The sequence below is a fragment of the Dreissena polymorpha genome, chromosome 5 (assembly GCF_020536995.1).
Source record: "Dreissena polymorpha isolate Duluth1 chromosome 5, UMN_Dpol_1.0, whole genome shotgun sequence".
NCBI classification, from domain to species: Eukaryota; Metazoa; Mollusca; class Bivalvia; order Myida; family Dreissenidae; genus Dreissena; species Dreissena polymorpha.
In genome coordinates, this window is record NC_068359.1 from 26,358,383 (window position 1) to 26,380,358 (window position 21,976).

General features: G+C 36.1%; 1 protein-coding gene and 2 long non-coding RNA genes across 5 annotated transcripts in view; 1 reads left to right on the forward strand and 2 right to left on the reverse strand.

The window, feature by feature from the left end:
- The window catches only part of LOC127830991 (neuroglian-like), a 135,760-nt gene that overhangs the window by 18,955 nt on the left and 94,829 nt on the right, over positions 1-21,976 (reverse strand). For all 3 annotated transcript variants that reach the window (XM_052355957.1, XM_052355956.1, XM_052355958.1), the window contains exons 12-18: positions 17,741-17,831; positions 16,391-16,678; positions 15,164-15,386; positions 7,862-8,009; positions 6,783-7,008; positions 997-1,127; positions 396-624 (exon numbers count right to left, since the gene is read on the reverse strand). In XM_052355957.1, the coding sequence (XP_052211917.1) occupies positions 396-624; positions 997-1,127; positions 6,783-7,008; positions 7,862-8,009; positions 15,164-15,386; positions 16,391-16,678; positions 17,741-17,831 (1,336 nt within the window). The remainder of the gene's footprint in view (positions 1-395; positions 625-996; positions 1,128-6,782; positions 7,009-7,861; positions 8,010-15,163; positions 15,387-16,390; positions 16,679-17,740; positions 17,832-21,976) is intronic.
- Positions 1,386-21,976, forward strand: part of LOC127831000 (uncharacterized) — a 35,022-nt gene continuing 14,431 nt past the window's right edge. The window contains exons 1-2 of the long non-coding RNA XR_008026349.1: positions 1,386-1,620; positions 3,640-3,733. This is a non-coding gene — a long non-coding RNA (uncharacterized LOC127831000). The remainder of the gene's footprint in view (positions 1,621-3,639; positions 3,734-21,976) is intronic.
- Positions 9,703-10,813, reverse strand: LOC127831001 (uncharacterized). The gene is made up of 2 exons (XR_008026350.1): positions 10,238-10,813; positions 9,703-9,833 (listed from the first exon to the last, which is right to left on the reverse strand). It is a non-coding gene; the product is annotated as an uncharacterized LOC127831001 (long non-coding RNA).

Consider the following 21,976-nt stretch of genomic DNA (forward strand, 5'->3'; position numbering starts at 1 on the left):
ATTTCCTAAGGGACTACAAATGTGCCAAAATATGTATACGAGAGGTATAGGGTCAAGACAATTACAATTTTAAGTCTTATTATTACCTGCAAAGAAAATAAATAACATAGAATGTAAAATGCTTGTATATATACTTTTACTAATGAAAGAAAAATATCTGATTTATTATTACTTATTTAATTCCATACTCCATTCAAAGAGTTCAGGAATGTTGTTATTTCATTCAATACTCCATTCAAAGTGTCCAGGAATGTTGTTATTTAATTCCATACTCCATTCAAAGAGTCCAGGAATGTTGTTATATTATTCCATACTGCTCATATAACAGTTTTCAAAAGAGATTTGTTATCAAATATCCTAATTTCAAACAAAACACCTATTGTCATTTCCAATACCTCCTTCCAGAGTGACAAATTTCTCGATGTTGCTTGAATTCGAATCATAGAACGAATTGCAGGCCACCACGTCAGCTTCGATATCCGAAAAGGGGGGCAAGTCTTTCACAGTGGCCCTTTCTTTGACGTTAGGGGTCGCCCTTCGAGTTCTAGGATCAACAGGGGCTTGTCTAGCAAACATGACTTCCTTCAAGGTTGTGTTCTTTTGGTCAGCTTTCCAGAAGCGAATCTGTAATGAACCATTCAGTACTTAATTAACCCATTTATGCCTAGCGTCTAGAAAAAAGGCCTTTGCAAAAAGCGTAGACCCAGATGAGACGCCGCATTATGCAGCGTCTCATCAGGGTCTGCATTGTTTGCTTAAAGGGATTTCTGTAAGAAATATTCTAAATATAGGAATAAATATACACGACATCCCTAATTTTGGAAATAAATTGATCCAAATTAGAAGGATGGGAGAGTCCACTAGGCATAAATGGGTTAATGTTGTTTAACAGAAGGAAGAAGCTGCTGGGGAACATCTTAATTTGTGACTTAAATAAGATATTAAACTATTAATGTCTAAGTGTCTGGAAACAACTGATTCTACACCATACTTCACCTTGTATCCCTTGAACTCTCCCCTCATGGCCTGGGGTGAGGTGTCAACAGGGTCCCACTGGAAGGTAGCCTCAGTTGCCGTGACATTGATGCCTTCCACCAGCTCAAAGTTGCCTGGGGCTGTCAGAGGTTCTGAAATTACAACAAAGAAGTTTTGAGTACATAAATTCATGTTTCACAACATGCTAACGTGGCTAAGCCTTTGATGGTGTAGCCTTTAATTAAGGCTGTGGATGAGCCTTTGTTATAAGCTGTTGCCTAGCCTGTTGTGTTGGCTGTTTTGTAGCCTTTTGTGCAGGGTGTGGTGTAGGTAGCAGTACACAGTAGGAAGCAAAAATATGCGAATTGGCCCCGGTCAAAAAGTGAAATATTGGGAAAGGGTAGGTTTCAATGTCAAATTTGAGGGTAATAGGTCTTATTGTAACCCCAAATTGCACAAAATCCTAAGAATATGACCATTTTCAAATGCGAAACTGCGGGGTCATGACCTCATGTTGTTGTTGTGTTCTTTGTTACTCAGGAAGGACAAACACAGTAGGCATATTGTATTTTGGGTTCTTTTTAAGCTGGAATTGCTAGTAGGGTCACGCTGTGAATTATTGTGCAAAAACCACCTGGTAACAAGGTATTTATTCATGGTTTGATGGGTTGTGCTTTGTTTTGCGTGTGAAAATATCATTCCATAAGCAGGCTATCATTATGTTTGACTCGTCCCCAGCCACTTTCGTACATGGTAAAAACTTGATTTTGAAGCCCCTGTTTGCGGCTTTGCCATTCTTTCATTTCATTTCATTCTGTCCGTCCGTCCGTCCGTCTGTTAATGTCGTACGCTACGTCAAATATCCTTTGACAGATTTTCTTCAAATTTTAACACAATCTTAATATTGATAAACCCTGATCCCCTTTCGTTTTTGACGGAATTCTGAATTGTCGTTCCAGAGTTATGGGACTTTGTTCGTCAAAATTTCGTTATTTCATTGAATGTCCTACTGTAGCTCAAATATCCTTCGATGGATTTTTTTCAAATTTCAACACAATCTTAATATTGATAAACCCTGATCCCCTTTCGTTTTTGACGGAATTCTGAATTGTCGTTCCAGAGTTATGGGACTTTGTTCGTCAAAATTTCGTGATTTCATTGAATGTCCTACTGTAGCTCAAATATCCTTCGATGGATTTTTTTCAAATTTCAACACAATCTTAATATTGATAAACCCTGATCCCCTTTCGTTTTTGACGGAATTCTGAATTGTCGTTCCAGAGTTATGGGACTTTGTTCGTCAAAATTTCGTGATTTCATTGAATGTCCTACTGTAGCTCAAATATCCTTCGATGGATTTTTTTCAAATTGATCCCCTTTCGTTTTTGACGGAATTCTGAATTGTCGTTCCAGAGTTATGGGACTTTGTTCGTCAAAATTTCGTGATTTCATTGAATGTCCTACTGTAGCTCAAATATCCTTCGATGGATTTTTTTCAAATTTCAACACAATCTTAATATTGATAAACCCTGATCCCCTTTCGTTTTTGACGGAATTCTGAATTGTCGTTCCAGAGTTATGGGACTTTGTTCGTCAAAATTTCGTGATTTCATTGAATGTCCTACTGTAGCTCAAATATCCTTCGATGGATTTTTTTCAAATTTCAACACAATCTTAATATTGATAAACCCTGATCCCCTTTCGTTTTTGACGGAATTCTGAATTGTCGTTCCAGAGTTATGGGACTTTGTTCGTCAAAATTTCGTGATTTCATTGAATGTCCTACCGTAGCTCAAATATCCTTCAATGGATTTTTTTCAAATTTCAACACAATCTTAATATTGATAAACCCTGATCCCCTTTCGTTTTTGACGGAATTCTGAATTGTCGTTCCAGAGTTATGCGACTTTGTTCGTCAAAATTTCGTGATTTCATTGACTGTCCTACCGTATCGGATTTACCATGTTACAATGTTAAATTATCAAGTATTCACATATTCAACTGGATGAGATTTGACTGGAACATTGGAATTCCATACACACATACTCAAATGGGTGAGTTGAACATATTTTTTTGACAAATATTCCAGCTGTCTTCTGCCATTACTTTGCCTAGCACTAATGCCTTATGTAACTTTTTGTATCTGCTGGTTTTCAGACTTTTCACACCTTTCTTCCCGTGTTATGGCACCAAGAAAAATATGAAGATATGTTAAAAGAATAATTTGACTGTAGGTTTTCATGTACAACAGAAATCTTAATCATTTGTTCCTACCATATGACAGGAATGTTGAGATTATTTAAAAAGAATAACGGGAAATTTAGTTTCCCCATGTAACAGAAACTTTATTCACATTGTAGTATATATCTTCACATATACTCAAAAAAAGATATGGTATGAATGTCAAGGAGACGGCGCTCCATGCTCATGTACTTATAAAATAAACCATGTATTCAAATACAAATAAACTGAAGTAAAAAAATGATTCAAAGGGTTATTTATTACCTTACTACTTCATTGGCGAACGACGGGCGTATCATGCGCTCATGGCGCAGCTCCTCAGTTGTTAATAGTATCACCTGTACAGGTTCCATATGCTCTTTTTTATCTTAAATGTAAGTTTCAGACTACTTGTGTGCAGTGAATGTGTTTTTATGATTGCAGGTTCGTTGTTTTCTGAATTGAGCGTGGTGGAGATCAAGAAGGTGTCCGCGGCTCCGAGAGAGTGTGTGTCTACCGTTGTCTGCTACCTTAAGTGGTAAATGACAATTTTTTTTTTACACAGCCTGCCTGTGAAATGTATTTTTTTTTTAAGCTTTTACACTAAGGTGCAGTGTGAAAATGGGCTTTGATGAGCTTAGTTTTCATAATTCGGATGTAAATAACTGATCTGAAAAAGGGAGGTAATTCAAATATTAAAAAATGGCTATTTTCAGCTGGAATCCGAAAAAGCTCTTACAGTGATTTCGCTGTCCAACATCCAGTTTGTTATTATTTTATCACGTTACTCTTACTGTTACATGTTATTTGAGTGTTTCTCATGTTCTTAGTGTCTTATGTATGCTTAAACAGTTGTATTAATGTAGGAAAAGGAACAAAATAGACAAAATCAAGGAAATTGGCACCCCAAAGGCTGAAAAATCAACTATTTTTTGTCAAAAATTAGGTCCAGACATGTTGGGAAAGGTATCGGCTGTGCAAGTAAGATGTATATAAGCATGAGCAGAGTGTTTAAAGGGTTTCCAAAAGGTTCCAGGAGACATTTAAAGTGTGTCTCTCTTGGAACTCTGAAAGCATGAATTGTCAGTGAAATAGGAGTAAAGTGTCACTTTGGGTTAAGTCTTTGGTGTGAAGAAAGACAGTCTTTTTTGCAGTACAGTTGATTGAAAACAGTCTGTTTTTGTTAGGAATTGTCTAAAATACTAGAAAAAGATGCTTGAACAGTTATGAGAAAGAGTAATTGGTGTCCTTAATTGGTAAATGACAATTTTTTTTTACACAGCCGGCCTGTGAAATGTATTTTTTTTAAGATTTTACACCAACGTCCAGTCAAAAAATGGGCTAAGATGAACTTAGTTTTCATAATTTGGATGTAAATAACTGATCTAAATAAGGGAGATGATTCAAATATTGAAAAATGGCTGTTTATGTTCCCCAGTCTATACTGGGGGACATATTGTTTTTGCCCTGTCTGTTGGTTTGTTCGTTGGTTTGTTTGTTTGCGTCACACTTTTACATTAACCATAACTTATGCAATGTTGAAGATAGCAACTTGATAGTTGGCATGCATATGTATCTCATGGAGCTGCACATTTTGAGTGGTGAAAGGTCAAGGTCAAAGTCATCCTTCAAGGTCAAAGGTCAAGGTCAAATTTTGCGATATTGAAGATAGCAACTTGATATTTGGCATGCATGTGTACCTCATGGAGCTGCACATTTTGAGTGGTGAAAGGTCAAGGTCATCCTTCAAGGTCAAAGGTCAAGTTCAAAGGTCATATAAATGTGGTGGGTGAACATAGTGTTTCACAAACACATCTTGTTTCAGCTGGAATCAGAAAAAAGCTCTTAACAGTGATATGGCTGTCAGACATCGAGTTTGTTATTATTTTATCATGTTTTTCTTACTGTTTCATGTTATTTGAGTGTTTCTCATGTTCTTAGTGTCTTATGTATGCTAAAACAGTTGTATTAATGTAGGAGAAGGAGCAAAATAGACAAAAGTCAAGAAAATTGGCACCTCGGGGGCTGAAAAATCAACTCTTTTTCTCAAAAATTAGGTCCAGACATGTTGGAAAAGGAATCTGCTGTGCAAGTAAGATGTATATAAGCATGAGTAGAGTGTTTATAAAAAGGAAAAAGGTTTGAAAGGTGTCTAAAAGGTTCCAGGAGACGTTTAAAAAGTGTCTCACTCAGAACTCTGAATGCATGAATTCTCGGTGAAATAGGAGTAAAGTGTGCACTTTGGGTTAAGTGTTTGATATGAAGAAAGACAGTCTTTTTTGCAGTACAGTTGAATGAAAACAGTGTGTTTTGTCAGGAATAGTCTAAAATACTAGAAAAAGATGCTTTTGCAGTAATGAAAAAGAATAATTGGTGTCCTTAAGGTAGCAGTACACAGTAGGAAGCAGAAATATGCGAATTGGCCCCGGTCAAAAAGTGAAATATTGGGAAAGGGTAGGTTTCAATGTCAAATTTGAGGGTAACAGGTCTTACTTAGTCAATATAAATTGCCGCCATATAGTCTTTTGATGATTTTTGCTTTGGCAGATTTATTCTGAACGCGAATTATTTCAGCTAAGGTCTTACTGTACCCCCAAATTGCACAAAATCATTAGAATAAATGTATGACCATTTTCAAATGCGAAACTGTGGGGTCATGACCTCATGTTGTTGTTGTGTTCTTTGTTACTCAGGAAGGACAAACACAGTAGGCATATTGTATTTTGGGTTCTTTTTAAGCTGGAATTGCTAGTAGGGTCACGCTGTGAATTATTGCGCGAAAACCACCTGGTAACGAGGTATTTATTCATGGTTTGATGGGTTGTGCTTTGTTTTGCGTGTGAAAATATCATTCCATAAGCAGGCTATCATTATGTTTGACTCGTCCCCAGCCACTTTCGTACATGGTAAAAACTTGATTTTGAAGCCCCTGTTTGCGGCTTTGCCATTCTTTCATTTTTGTCAATAGTATCACCTGTACAGGTTCCATATGCTATTTTTTTATCTTAAATGTAAGTTTCAGACTACTTGTGTGCAGTGAATGTGTTTTTATGATTGCACGTTCGTTGTTTTCTGAATTGAGCGTGGTGGAGATCAAGAAGGCGTCCGCGGCTCCGAGAGAGTGTGTGTCTACCGTGGTCTGCTAACTGTAGCTTTGATGTATGTTTTGGTGAAGACTTTGATGTTGGCTGTGGTGTAGGATGTTTTGTAGCCTGTGGTGTTGGTTTTGGTGTAGCCTGTGTTCTAGGCTCACTTGAAGGCTTGAAATCAAACTGAGAACTATATTGTTCAAACCTAATCAATCCAGGACCGAAGCTTAATCATCTCGACTGATCAAATCTAACATCATAAACCACAAATTCAATTAATTCACCTGTGGTTGCAGTGGAATTGTGGATTTGGTATCCACTTAGCAACCGGGAGGTCACAGGTTTGATTCCGAATGTGGGAGCCTTCTTTAGATCTCCCATGGACACTAAGTAATGGTTCTACCCAGGAAATGCACTCAATAGCATTAAAATAAGCCTCAGAATGTCAATGCAATCGAGCTTAAATATATAGGTTTAAACTAATAAAACATAACCCACCTGCCTCTCCTGAGTACCCAAGATGTATTACAGCAGGTTCACTGAACTTCCCTTTGCTGTTTTCTGCCTCAACGTAAATCTCGTACGGCTCATAAAACTTTCCTGAGTAGACACGGAGCTGATTTTGCTTCCAGTCCAGAATCTCGGTCACGTTTTTGACTCCGTTGTGCTTCACGGTCAAAACATACTTGAACTTGTCTCCATTGTGCTCAATCTCTGTCATCCTCTGTAAAAATGTGCGTCAAAATTTGATGCATGTGATGCAATGTTTCGATCAACTTAAATAAGCTTTTTTTGCTTATGAAATTTCATAAAGTCTCTGTTAATTCAAATGTATTTTCTTCAATATTACGATATTCACCCAATTTCTTAAATGACAAATACCATAGTAAATAAACAGCACAGAGAAAAAAAAGAAAATCAGGTCTTTTTCAATTATTTTCTGTTCCATAATCTACAAAAAATAATCCACATAAACAAATTATCAAATTTCTTGTTATATGAATGTATAAAATAAACAGAATAGCATGTGTTCCAATAGTATGTCTCAGTTTCATGGCTTGCACTATTTGAGATCACATTCCAGGTTGCCCCTCTATTGTAATATGGCATAACAAGGCCACTCGACTGAGACATGAGCTAGAAACAAACAACTAGTGTAATATTCCATAAGTTTTTCAGTGAAAACTATTTCATTTGTAACACATTAATATTAAATTCTGCTCTTTTTTTGTAGCATTAGGTGGAAATGAAATATACACCTCATGACTGCTAGAGCACTTACTTGATCTTATGTCGAGAAAAAAAAATCAATTAATACTCACAAAGTAATCATTTATCAACAAATTTCAATGCAATGCTTTGTATTTTGGTTTGTGCGATTTGTATCAGAAACAGGCCCTGCAAATTTATTTTTTATTCAAGGTTTATTCAGCCTGTGAAATGAAGAAACAGTTTAAAATATGCTCATGACACTGAAATTAAACACAGAGCACTGACATTGAACACAGTGCACTGAAATTGAACACAGAGCTCTGAAAAGGAACACAGAGCAGTGAAATTGAAAATTTCAAACTTACATCCCAATTGATGATAAGCCAGCCCGGCTCACTGCGGTCTGTACGCACGTTGAAGGGGTGGTGATCAGGCGTGTCTGGTTTGGTCTCACATCCTGTCATGCTCCTCTCACTTGGTAGACTTTTCCCCAGCTGGTTCTCTGCTATCACTCTATCAAACACAAAATATTAGATAGCACAGCTGGTTCTCTGCTCACTCTATCAAACACAAAATGTTAAAACAGCTGGTTCTCTGCTATCACTCTATCAAACACAAAATGTTAGAACAGCTGGTTCTCTGCTATCACTCTTATCAACACACAAAACATGAGCTAGCACAGCTGGTTTTCTGCTATCACTCTATCAAACACAAAATATTAGATAGCACAGCTGGTTTCCTGCTATCACTCTATCAAACACAAAATATTAGCTAGCAGAGCTGGTTCTCTGCTATCACTCTATCAAACACAAAATATTAGATAGCGCAGCTGGTTCTCTGCTATCACTCTATCAAACACAAAATATTAGCTAGCACAGCTGGTTCTCTGCTATCACTCTATCAAACACAAAATATTAGCTAGCACAGCTGATTCTCTGCTATCACTCTATCAAACACAAAATATTAGCTAGCAGAGCTGGTTCTCTGCTATCACTCTTATCAAACACAAAACATGAGCTAGCACAGCTGGTTCTCTGCTATCACTCTGTCAAACACAAAACATGAGCTAGCACAGCTGGTTCTCTGCTATCAGTCTGTCAAACACAAAATATTAGCTAGCACAGCTGGTTCTCTGCTATCACTCTATCAAACACAAAATATTAGCTAGCACAGCTGGTTCTCTGCTATCACTCTATCAAACTCAAAATATTAGCTAGCACAGCTGGTTCTCTGCTATCACTCTATCAAACACAAAATATTAGCTAGCACAGCTGGTTCTCTGCTATCACTCAAACACAAAAATATTAGCTAGCAGAGCTGGTTCTCTGCTATCACTCTATCAAACACAAAACATGAGCTAGCACAGCTGGTTCTCTGCTATCACTTTATCAAACACAAAATATTAGCTAGCACAGCTGCTTCTCTGCTATCACTCTATCAAACACAAAATATTAGCAAGCAGAGCTGGTTCTCTGCTATCACTCTATCAAACACAAAATATTAGCTACCACAGCTGGTTCTCTGCTATCACTCTATCAAACACAAAATATTAGCTAGCAAAGCTGGTTCTCTGTTATCACTATCAAACACAAAATGTTAGAACAGCTGGTTCTCTGTTATCACTCTATAAAACACAAAATATTAGCTAGCACAGCTGGTTCTCTGTTATCACTCTATCAAACATGAAATATTAGCTATCACAGCTGATTCTCTGCTATCACTCTTTCAAACACAAAATATAAGCACAGCTTCTTCTTGCAAAAATTTCAATAGCAAAATCTAGTCTAGTGTTAAAATTTTGATGCCAAAACTCAAGGGTAACAGGTCCAATCCCCCAAAGAACCCTAACTTACTACCTGTCTTTTGCATGAGACATTAAAGGGGCCATTTCACAGATTTTGGCATGTTTTGAAGTTTGTCATTTAATGCTTTATATTGATAAACGTAAACATTGGATCTAACAAGAGTTCCGCGGTCGGAGATGACCGCATTGAAGCCGGATTTTTTATTTAAATGACAGGAAAGTACCTTTCGTGTTTTTGTCAATGCAATACTTAAATTACTGAAATATTGTTCAAAGGTCAAAATGAAATGTAAGTACTTTTCAAGTCATGAGCAAACCTTGTGTTATGTTTTGAATGCATGCATATACATGAACAACAATAACATTTAAGGTCACAAATATGAACTTGAATTGACAATTAGGAAAGTTTGATCTCAATTTTTTTATTAGCAAATTAGTAAGATATTGTTTGAAGTTTCCATCAATTTCATTATCAAATGTAAGAAAATAAACTTAGATGAAATAATACTATTTATTGTTTTGCTTTCACATACCTACACAGAAATCCAGACAGCCTTATGATCACTCCAAAAGGTTTCTATCACACCAGTTCTAGCAGATAGATTGGACACATAAATATGATCCAAGCTTGAATGACCTTGACCTTCAAATGAATGACATTGAAATGACCAGTGGTCATCTTCTAGTACTGGCCAATCTTTATTTCAAGTTTGAAGACTCTAGGTACAAGCATACCAAAGTTATAACATGAAATAAGAACTTTAACATTTTTACATTCAAGGTCACAGTGACCTTGACCTTCAAATGAATGACCTTGAAATGTCCAGTGGTTACTTACTAGTTCTGGCCAACCTTCATGTCAAGTTTCAAGACTCTAGGTCCAAGCATACCAAAGTTATAACAACTTTAACATTTTTACATTCAAGGTCACAGTGACCTTGACCTTCAAATGAATGACCTTGAAATGTCCAGTGGTTACTTACTAGTTCTGGCCAACCTTCATGTCAAGTTTCAAGACTCTAGGTCCAAGCATACCAAAGTTATAACAACTTTAACATTTTTATATTGAAGGTCACAGTGACCTTCACCTTCAAATGAATGACCTTGAAATGACCAGTGGTCATCTGTTAATCCTGGCCAACCTTCATGTCAAGTTTGAAGACTCTAGGTCCAAGCATACCAAAGTTATACCATGAAATAAGAACTTTAACATTTTTACATTCAAGGTCACAGTGACCTTGACCTTCAAATGAATGACCTTGAAATGACCAGTGGTTACTAACTAGTTATGGCCAACCTTCATGTCAAGTTTCAAGACTCTAGGTCCAAGCATACCAAAGTTATAAGAACTTTAACATTTTTTATATTGAAGGTCACAGTGACCTTGACCTTCAAATGAATGACCTTGAAATGACCAGTGGTCATCTGTTAATCCTGGCCAACCTTCATGTCAAGTTTGAAGACTCTAGGTCCAAGCATACCAAAGTTATACCATGAAATAAGAACTTTAACATTTTCGAGCACGCCGCCACCCCGCCCGCCCGCCCCCCCGCCCGCCCGACAACATCAATCTATAAGCCGAGATTTTTTCGAAAAAAATCCGGCTAAAAAGCTCCAGTAAAAAATCAAAAATAAAATTAAAAGAGAAAAACAAGTAACCCTCAGCAGGGCTCGAACCACTGACCCCTGGGGTCCTGGAGTAAAAGTCTACTATTTAGACCACTCGACCATCTGTCCTCATACAATGAACGATGTATTTTATATTATATATAAGCAATCCTCGAAATTTTACAAAATATAATGACAACAACAGAACTCTCCAAATTATTGAATCGTTTCCTGTTGCAATGCTTTATAATATTCAGGTTTTTAAATCATCAAAAGATGCATATAATGGCTATTTTAGAGCATGGTAAATTTTCAGTATTGCAGTTTCCTCACAAATATCATAACTAAAACAAACATTTGTGTTTCTGAAACAACTTTTTTCAATTTTTTCAATTCACTAAAATGTGAAAAGGCCCCTTTAAACCAAGGTACATTGTTCAAGGCACTTCACGCCATGCTCTACAGAGCCCAGGGTCTCGCACTATATCCATTACTCAACTAATGAGTCTTCAGAGGGCAATAGATGAGAAATCGACTACATACTTACATTTCAATCATATTTTAAGAATTGTCTAATTTTATCCAATCCTGCTCTGACATCACATGTTAAACTAGTTTATATAAAACAGAACAATGTCATGTATGTTGTTTGTGACTTGCCAAAGAGTACATGGTGATGTTTGTGATATTTAATCCATCTATGCCTAGTGGACTCTCCCATCCTTCTAAATTGGATCAATTTATTTCCAAAATTAGGGATGTCTAGTATATTTATTTCTATATTTAGAATATTTCTTACTGAAAAATTCCTTTAAGCAAACAGCGCAGACCCTGATGAGACGCGGCATCATGCGGCGTATCATCTGGGTCTACACAGTTTGCCAAGGCCTTTTTTCTAGACGCTAGGCATACATGGGTAAAGTAATGCTTTGAGGCTATGACGGGGTGTTTATGGCCAACAAAATTGTTTCCCAAATCCATTGATCGAATGTTAATGGCCTACCGGTACTCTGATTTATCATTTGATGATACTACCCCATCAAATTTATTTATTCATATCAAATAAGAAAAAATAATTCCCAATTGCTTAGCTGATATGGTGTTTGCCTCACAACAGGCCGCCTGAAGATATTGCAAACACACAATAATTATACTGGTTCTTCCCAGGAAACAGAATCAAGACTTTATAAGCCCAAGGTCTCAATATCATCAAGCTTCAATGCACAGGCTTAAACTAGTTTGTCCTACCACTCTGCATTACAATAATTGCTTGTGCTGATAAATCAAGTAAATTGATCATGTCTTCATTGTTGCTTATATATTATAGTCTCATATTTTATGTGTGGTTTATTGACCTGTTAAACAACTATTACTGTGTTTCTTGTCTACAGAAAAATCTTAAAGTGGCTTTTTTGAAACAAGAGGGCCATGATGGCCCTGTATCGCTCCACTGCTGAAAAAAAGGCTAAAACAAATATTCTCGGCATGTGCAAATACCGGTACTTAAATATAGGCCCTATTTAAGCACATGTACACTTTTGTGACCCCCTGGGCTGGGTCAAATTTAACCCCAGGGGCATACATGTAATTTGAGCAAACTTTATAGAGGACTACTATATATATATAATATATACAAAATGTGGTAGCCCTAGGTCCTAGACTTAAGACTATAAGATGTTACTGCATACCAAATTTGGTAGCCATAGTCCGAATGGTTTTTCGACAAGAAGGTTTTTAAAGATTTCACAAAATAGGCACTTTATAAGCGTTTATTCAATTCTGTGACCCCCCCGGGCAGGGTCAAAGTTGACCTCAGAGACATTATTTGAACAAATTTGGTAGAGGTTTATTAGATGTCACTACGTACCAAATTTGGTAGCCCTAGGCCTTATGGTTAAGGACAGGAAGATTTTTAAAGTTTTCACAACATAGGCACTATATAAGCATATAATCGATTTTGTCAGGGTCAAATTTGACCTCTGGGGCATAATTTGAACAAACTACCGTAATAACTCTATGTTTTCGGATACCTAAGTTTTGGGACACCCCTTTTTTTAGCAAAAATAATTATTTTTCGTGACTCTTAATTTTCGGACACACGAGTTTTCGTCCATAATTAATGTCTCTAAGTTTTCGGACAGTATATTTTACGGCTCTATTTTACCAAATTTCGGTCCTGTTTTCGATATCTTATGACACTTCGATCATGGGGTTTTACAACCAGATTAACATCATAAAACATGGCAGGTGCATGCCTGAGGGCAACAGACCATTGCATTTGCGTTATTGTGCAAATAACCTTGTAAACCGTTATTAAACAATGGTTTCGCCCAATAGCATTAGTGTTATGACAATAACCAGGGAAAGTGCCAATTAACAGTTTAATTATCTACCGCAATGGTACTACCCCTTCTCAGTAAAATAACTGTGACAAATACTTAAAGTGATATTATGGGCATTTTTCACTGTTGAATTGAGCTGAACAGAATTAACAGGTCAAAAGAATTAGTTAAAATGTGGTAACTGACCAATTATCTATAACACAACTTGCTACAAGTTGTTTATAAAAAATATATATTATTTTCTGTCAAATAAATTAAGCATTTAAAATTATTTAAAATGCAGTGCAATCATATATAACTGTAATTTATACTATACGACATGGTATTTTACAAGCGTGTGCTATTACCGGTAGTTGTAGATTCATTTACGCTATATTCGGACACTTCAATTTTCGACTCTAAGTTTTCGGACATCTGTATTTTGTTCATGTTTTTCGTATCTAAGTTTTCGGAAATTTTTTATTATTTTTAAGTGTCCAAAAATATAGAGTAATTACGGTAAGTAGAGGACTATACAATGTCACTACATAACAAATTGTGTAGCCCTAGGCCTAATGGTTATGGACAATAATTTTTTTTAAGTTTTCACAAAATAGGCATTATATAAGCATATGTTCAATTTTGTGACCCCCGGGGCAGGGTAAAATTTGACCCCAGGGATAAAATTTGAACAAATTTGGTAGAGGACTATTAGATGTCACTACATACCAAATTTGATAGCCCTAGGCCCGATGGTTATGAACAAAAAGTTTTCACAAAATACGCCTTATATAAGCATATGTTCAATTTTGTGACCACCGAGGCAGGGTCAAATTTGACCCTGCGGGATAAAATTTGAACAAAGTTGGTAGAGGACTATTAGATGTCACTACATACCAAATTTGATAGCCCATGGCCCGATGGTTATGGACAAGAAGCTTTTTAAGTTTTCACAAAATAGGCCTTTTATAAGGATATGTTCAATTTTGTGACCCCCCGGGGCAGGGTCAAATTTGACCTCAGGGGCATAATTTGAACAAACTAAGAAGAGAACTATTACATGTCACTACATACCAAACTTGGTAGGCTAGCCCTATGCCACACGATTATGGACAGAAAGATTTTTAAAGTTTTCCCACAATAGGCCCCATATAAGCATATGTTCAGTTCTGTGAACCTCGGGCAGGGTCAAATTTGACCCCAGGGGCATAATTTGAACAAACTTGGTAGACGACTATAAGATGTCACTACATACCAAATTTGGTAGCCCTGGGCCCAATGGTTATGGACAAGAAGACTTTTAAAACTTTCACAAAATAATCCCTTTATAAGCATATATTCACTTTTGTGACCCCCGGGGCAGTTTCAAATTTGACCCCAGGGGCATAATTGGAACAAACTAAGAAGAGAACTATTACATGTCACTACATACCAAATTTGGTAGCCCTATACCATATAGTTATGGACAAGAAGTTTTTAAAGTTTTCACAAAAAAGGCCTTATATAAGCATATGTTCAATTTTGTGACCCTTGGGGCAGGGTCAAACTTGACCCAGGGGCATAGTTTGAACAAACTTGGTAGAGGACTATAAGATGCCTTTACATACCAAATTTGGTAGCCCTAGGCCCAATGGTTATGGACAAGAAGATTTGTACAGTTTTCACAAAATAGGCCTTATATAAGCAAATTTTCAATTTTGTGACCCCCGGGGCAGGGTCAAATTTGACACCAGGGGCATAATTTGAACACATTTGAAAGAGGTTCACCCCAGGAACATTCCTGAGAAATTTCATCAGAATTGGACCAGAAGTTTAGGAGAAGAAGCTGTTTAAAGGAAAAGTTAACGCACGCACGACGGACACAGGACCATGACATAAGCCCCGCTGGCCTCTGGCAAGTGGTGCTAAAAAATCAATTTTGACCATTCACAAACCTGAATGTATAGTTAGTGTAGGGCGACAGTAGTACTTCTGCTTCTTTTTTATTATCTTGAACTGTAACAGCCTGTGTCCATTGATTGGGCGCATATGAGTGGTTGTACTCTACGTAGAACTTTGTGATTGGTCGCAGATTATCTTTGCCAGGTGTCCATGATATTCTGGCCTTTCTGGGCAGGCATTCTTCGACCTTGACATTCCTCGGAGGATCTGGGGGCGCTGAAAGATTGAAGAAATACACAAATACAAATCAAGTACTTGTTCTATACAGGAAACGGACTCAATAGTGTTTCAATAAACCAGGCTTTCTATGCAATTGAGAAAAAACAACAACTTTAAATTCAAATAAACACATTTTCATTTAATTATTTCCAATTTGTTCATGAATTAAAATAATAACTTTTATTATTAGTAAGTAAAAGGTATTTAATATTCTGGAATAACCTTACTTTGACAATGCCACATTAACATGTACTTTAAACTAACATAATGGAATAACAATGAAGTGTAAATTTACATAAAATAAACAAATTGTGGACATTGCTTTATGACCCTGGAATCTGTCAGTGTCTAAGATAATCATTATCCGTTGAATCTTATGTTTTAGTATAAGCATTGTAAATAAAAAAAGAAATGTTTTTGTTGTTTTCAATTTCTATTCAATTAAACGGAATTTCTATTCAATTAAACGGATTATTCAATTATCTGATATTCAATTAAGTGGAATCTACTGTCTACATTGAAGCCCTTAAACAAGAGTTATGGCTGACAATTCTGTGTTAAGATCTTAAAATAATCTTTTGAAATGGGAGATTTTTTCAATACTTCAAAATGAATTTTAGTTTTATCATTAATATTTCCAGTCGTTTTTTTTTAATATTTAAAGTAAACTGCTGATACTCCTAATTTAACTAGTGTAGGTCATATTCTGCAAGTGTTCATATAAAGGCTGCTTGTTCGTACCTCGTATTTCCACAGAGGCACTTTAAAGGCTGCTTGTACGTACCTCTTTTATCTACAGAGGCACTTTAAAGGCTGCTTGTACGTACCTCTTATTTCTACAGAGGCACTTTAAAGGCTGCTTGTTCATACCTCCTATTTCTACAGAGGCACTTCAAAGGCTGCTTGTACGTACCTCTTATTTCTACTGAGGCACTTTAAAGGCCTGCTTGTACGTACCTCTTATTTCCACAGAGGCACTTTAAAGGCCTGCTTGTACGTACCTCTTATTTCTACAGAGGCACTTTTCTGATCAGAGTCCAGCCCATTGGTGGCCAAACATGTATAGTTTCCTGTGTCCTCCGCTGTTGTACTCTCTATCCTCAGTCCATAGTTCTCAAACATTTTCAACCGCGAGTTGAACTTGATGGGGTTCCCATCTTTCAGCCATGATATTCTTAGGTTTTTTATCTCATTTGGATCCGTTTTTGCCCCGCACGTGTACACTAATGGCTTTCCAAATGTCATCTGCTGCGACAAGGGTTGTGGTGACAGTGTTATCACTGTTTTCTCTGAAGTAGTTTTAAGATTTGTACTTATCATATTCTGCAACAATACAAACAAGAGATGTGTTTGTCAGAAACACAATGCCTTTAATGCGCCGCTTTGATTTGTTTGAACTTTGACCTTGAAGAATGACCTTGACATTGACCTTTCACCACTCAAAATGTGCAGCTCCATGAGATACACATGCATGCCAAATATCAAGTTGCTATCATCAATATTGCAAAAGTTATGACCAAGGTTAAAGTTTTGGGACACACACATAGACACATACAATGACAGACAGGCCAAAAACAATATACCCCTGATCATTCAATCCGAGGCATAAAAACACTAGGAGACCTCCCTTGGATATTTACTCCCTTTATTCCCATTAATGGCTGCAGTTGAAAGTCATACAGGTATTTGCAAAATAATTACAAGACTATCGGCAGTAAAACATCAATAACAAACCTTACAGATAATTGGAAGACATGGTATTATTATCAAGAATTTACTTAAGTATAGTAATTTTTTATATGAGTTTTAACATCATGATGAACTTGACATTCAGAAATTGATTTTTGAGTAGTGAGTTTGAATGTTTGACAATGAATTTGTGGGTAGTGAGTTTGACTGTTTGACAATGAATTTGTGAGATTGCAATGATTAGCTGAGTTGAGTTTGACTGTGTTTGAACTCAGTGTTTGAAAAGATGAGCTAAGAAATCGATACTGTTCTTAATACTAGGCAATCTATGCTACCAAACTTGCATCCAAACAACCAATTTACCAACCAATGACGTTAAGGTGCACAGCAACATATCTTCTTGGAAATTAACATTCCAATGAAATGAAACATTTATTCAAGTACTATGACAAGAAAGAATATTAAAACCTGACTAAGAAGATTGTTTCCATGCTACAAGATATTGGATTTGAAAATAAGGCTTTTTCACATTTTAGTAGATATTCTTGGTAAATATTGGATAAAAAATACTGCAATTATCAGTTAATTAATATTTACATGTATGCTTTAGAACAATTTATTCAATATGACACTTTAACACTGTAGACTATCAATTTAATCACCTCTAACAATAAGCTCTCCGGATGAGTTGAACTTTCCGTACTTGTTGTCCGCAAAACACGTCCATATCCCAGCATCATTTTGTGTGGCATTCTGAATATTGATCGAAACATTAATATATTTACACAGATATATTTACACATGCCACTCCACTTCAGGGGTGTGAAAACATCAACTTAGATTACTTGTCCATAGGTCATTGCAAGATGTCTAAAATACATTATAGGTTTTATTCCTGGTCTTCCCGCTTTATTTTTGCTGCATTAAATATTAACAAATATATAATATGAACACTATGTCTTACTTCATAACTTTATAATATATAGGAAAATAATACTATTATTCTAAATTTCCTTTAATTATTTATTTCTTATATTGTATAAGTCCATAGACAAGTAGACAAGACATGAGCCATTTTTAGCTCATCTATTTTTTGAAAAAAAATTATGAGCTATTGTCATCACCTTGGCGTCGGCGTTGGCGTTGGCGTTGGCGTTGGCGTTGGCGTTGGCGTCGGCGTCCGGTTAAGTTTTGCGTTTAGGTCCACTTTTCTCAGAAAGTATCAATGCTATTGCATTCAAACTTGGTACACTTACTTACTATCATGAGGGGACTAGGCAGGCAAAGTTAGATAACTCTGGCGTGCATTTTGACAGAATTATGTGCCCTTTTTATACTTAAAAAATGGAAAATTTTGGTTAAGTTTTGCGTTTAGTTCCACTTTTCTCAGTAAGTATCAATGCTATTGCATTCAAACTTGGTACACTTACTAACTATCATGAGGGGACTGGGCAGGCAAAGTTAGATAACTCTGGCATGCATTTTGACAGAATTATGTGCCCTTTTTATACTTAGAAAATTGACAATTTTGGTTAAGTTTTGTGTTTAGGTCCATTTTATTCCTTAAGCATCAAAGCTATTGCTTTCATACTTGCAACACTTACTAACTATCATAAGGGGACTGTGCAGGCAAAGTAATGTAACTCTGACTGGCATTTTGACAGAATTATGTGCCCTTTTTATACTTAGAAAATCGAAAATATGATTAAGTTTTGTGTTTAGGTCCACTTTATTCCTACAGTATCAAAGCTATTGCTTTCATACTTGCAAGATTTATGAACTATCATAAGGGGACGGTGCAGGCAAAGTTATGTAACTCATACTGGCATTTGGACGGAATTATGGGCCCTTTATACTTAGAAAATTGAAAATTTGGTTAAGATTTATGTTTTGGTCACTTTACCCCTAAAGTATCATAGATACTGCTTTCATACTTGGAACACTCACAAACTATCATAAGGGTACAGTAAAAGGACAAGTTGCATAACTCTGGTTGTCATTGTTACGGAATTATGGCCCTTTTTTGACTTAGTAACTTTTAATATATGGTTAAATTTTGTGTTTCGATCCACTCGAAGTATCAAGGCTATTGCTTTCAAACTTCAAATACTTACATGCTATCATGAGGTTACTGTACCTGGCAACTTGAATTTTACTTTGACCTTTGAATGACCTTGACTCTCAAGGTCAAATTATTAAATTTTGCTAAAATTGCCATAACTTCTTTATTTATGATTAGATTTGATTGATACTTTGATGAAACTACTCTTACCTGACATACCACTATAGACTTCACCCAAACCATCCCCCGTGCCCTCCCCCCCCTCCCCCCCTCCCCCCCTCCCCCCCCCAATTTTTTTTAATTTTTTTTTTTTTTTTTTTTTTTTAAGATCATCTCACAAATGACCACCACACCCTCACACTATACCCCCACCCCACCCCCCCCACCCCACCCCACCCCCCCAAATTTTTTTTTTTTGATTTTTTTTTTTTTTTTTTTTTTTTAAGATCATCTCACAAATTATCACCACACCCTCACACTATACCCCCCCCCCCCCATTTTTTTTTTTTTTTTTTTTTTTTTTTTTTTTTTTCGCTTTTTTGGAAGATAGTGTAATAAATGTCCACAACCCCACACTATACACCCCTCTTCACTCCACTCCTCCCTCCTTTGTGATTGAAAATGAGAGTCCCTTCACCTTTAAAAAGAAAATAGATGAGCGGTCTGCACCCGCAAGGCGGTGCTCTTGTTACCTGTCCGACAGTGAAATTACCCATGTGGGTATGTTGAGCATATCATTTTCACAGCCAAGCAATAAAAGCCCAAATGAATACATTTGTTGTATAATACTCAAATATCCATAAATATTTAATACCTCAGTGTTTCTTAGAAACTCAAAATAAATATGCAGATGATCACTGTAGTTAAATCTTGACTGAAATATTGGTAGAATGAGCTACATTGCATGCATTCAAGTTATTTTGATTATTATAGAAGGTACACAAATTGAGGGTCCCCAGGCTTCTGTATTTGTTGATAAATCACGGAGTGTATATTGACAGGAGATGAATCGAGTATTTGACCCTTACTGTAGTAAATTCAATCTTATGCAAAAACTATTCATCCGATTTTTTTGGTTTTTACGTTATCTTGTTGCTTATTAATTCCTCTTTCAAAAAAATATAACTTTTAGTATATTCCCGTTGTTATTAATGGATTTATAGCGAGTTAAACACAAGAAATACACATTTTATGTTTTACCACCGCGCGTTTTAACGTGTTGTGGCTATCGATCTTTTACGATTAGCGTACAGTGAAGCGCCGAGGTTATACATTTTGATGTACCCACTCACGTATTTTGTTATATTATAGTTTCATTTCTCGGCCGATTTTGACAAATTATATATCATTAGATAGCTTACGTTACGTAGTAAACAGATATATCAATATATATTAAGTTTTTCTTCTGATTTCGACAGCCCGGCGAGTTATAACTTTAACTTTTGCAAATATCATACCGTTTTGGAGTTTTAGAATCTAGATTTACGGTTGACATGTTCGTACTTAATACCAATTTGTAGCGTTTATATTTGGAGTTCAGTTTAAAAAAATTACATCTTGCTTAGGAGAATAGAATTCTGTATAGGATAGAAAAAAAAATTGTTTAAAAACGAAAGTAATTAAGGAATGAAGGCGGGAAAATGTAGCGCGCGTTCCTAACGCACTGAACTTATGCTACGGTCTTGGCGATTATGCTTTTGTTTAGAAACCGGCCATTGAATTTCTTTTGCCATCTTATTATATTTTTTATGGAATATATTGTAGTATTTTGTTCACGAAACATATCAATAAAGCTTATTATAAATGAATCTTAATAAATTAACGATTTCAGCTCTTGTTTATAACACAGAAAGGGTGTAAAATTTATGATATAGCGGACCCTCTCGATATTATTCGGCTTTGCATGCATACTTGAAATAAAATGGGTGTCAAAAACATTCATCGTTTGCTGTTTATTATCAACAAGGTAATTATGTATAATTATTTGAAATGTTATTTACCTTAAATTATCAATTTATTAAAGATTCTTGAAAATCACGGTCCGTGTTACGCGGGTCATTTCGTATTTTGACATCAGGGCATCATGTCCAACTATTGAAAATCAGATTTTTTTTCACCGGGACGATGACGGCTTGGATTTAGACAGGCAGACAGATAGTTTATTCAGACTTAAACAACAGTACATCGTCTTCAACTCAAATATATAAATTATTTTTAGGTTTGAGCATTTTTATCGCGGTGTTCAAAAAAGATATCTCAATAATCTTGTTTATTGATAGATCTGTGGTTTTATTGCCCCTGTGTCCAGCACAAACCAATTATCTCGTTATGATCAGATACTGTGCCGACCAATACTAAATAACACTATGGTGTCATACGCCACAGCAGGGACCTATACTTGTATATTGGTCCCTAACCACAGGTGGCAATGTCTGGTCAGATTACACTTTTTATGATACCTCCATGTCTTCTCGTGGTATTAGTGGTCATTTCTTGGAGTAATGTAATGCCAAATACTCAATTTTGCGTTTATAAGATATGTAGCGTATTGAAAACATTTATAGTCATCTGCCCATACAGATTGCCATAAACTAAATACTGTATAGATGTCAGCCAGCTAAATCACAATAATTATAAGTGCTTAATACCTATACATGTACATTTTAAACATTTAAAAAATCTAATACTTAACATTTATCGTATTAAGCGGGTACCGGTAAAAAAAACTCTGTCATTTCGTAGTCCTATAAAGAGTGTATGGTAGTGTACGGAACAACATAATTAAAAACAGCATTCTCATTTGACCACAACGGGGTTAAATAATCTTTCCGAAAAA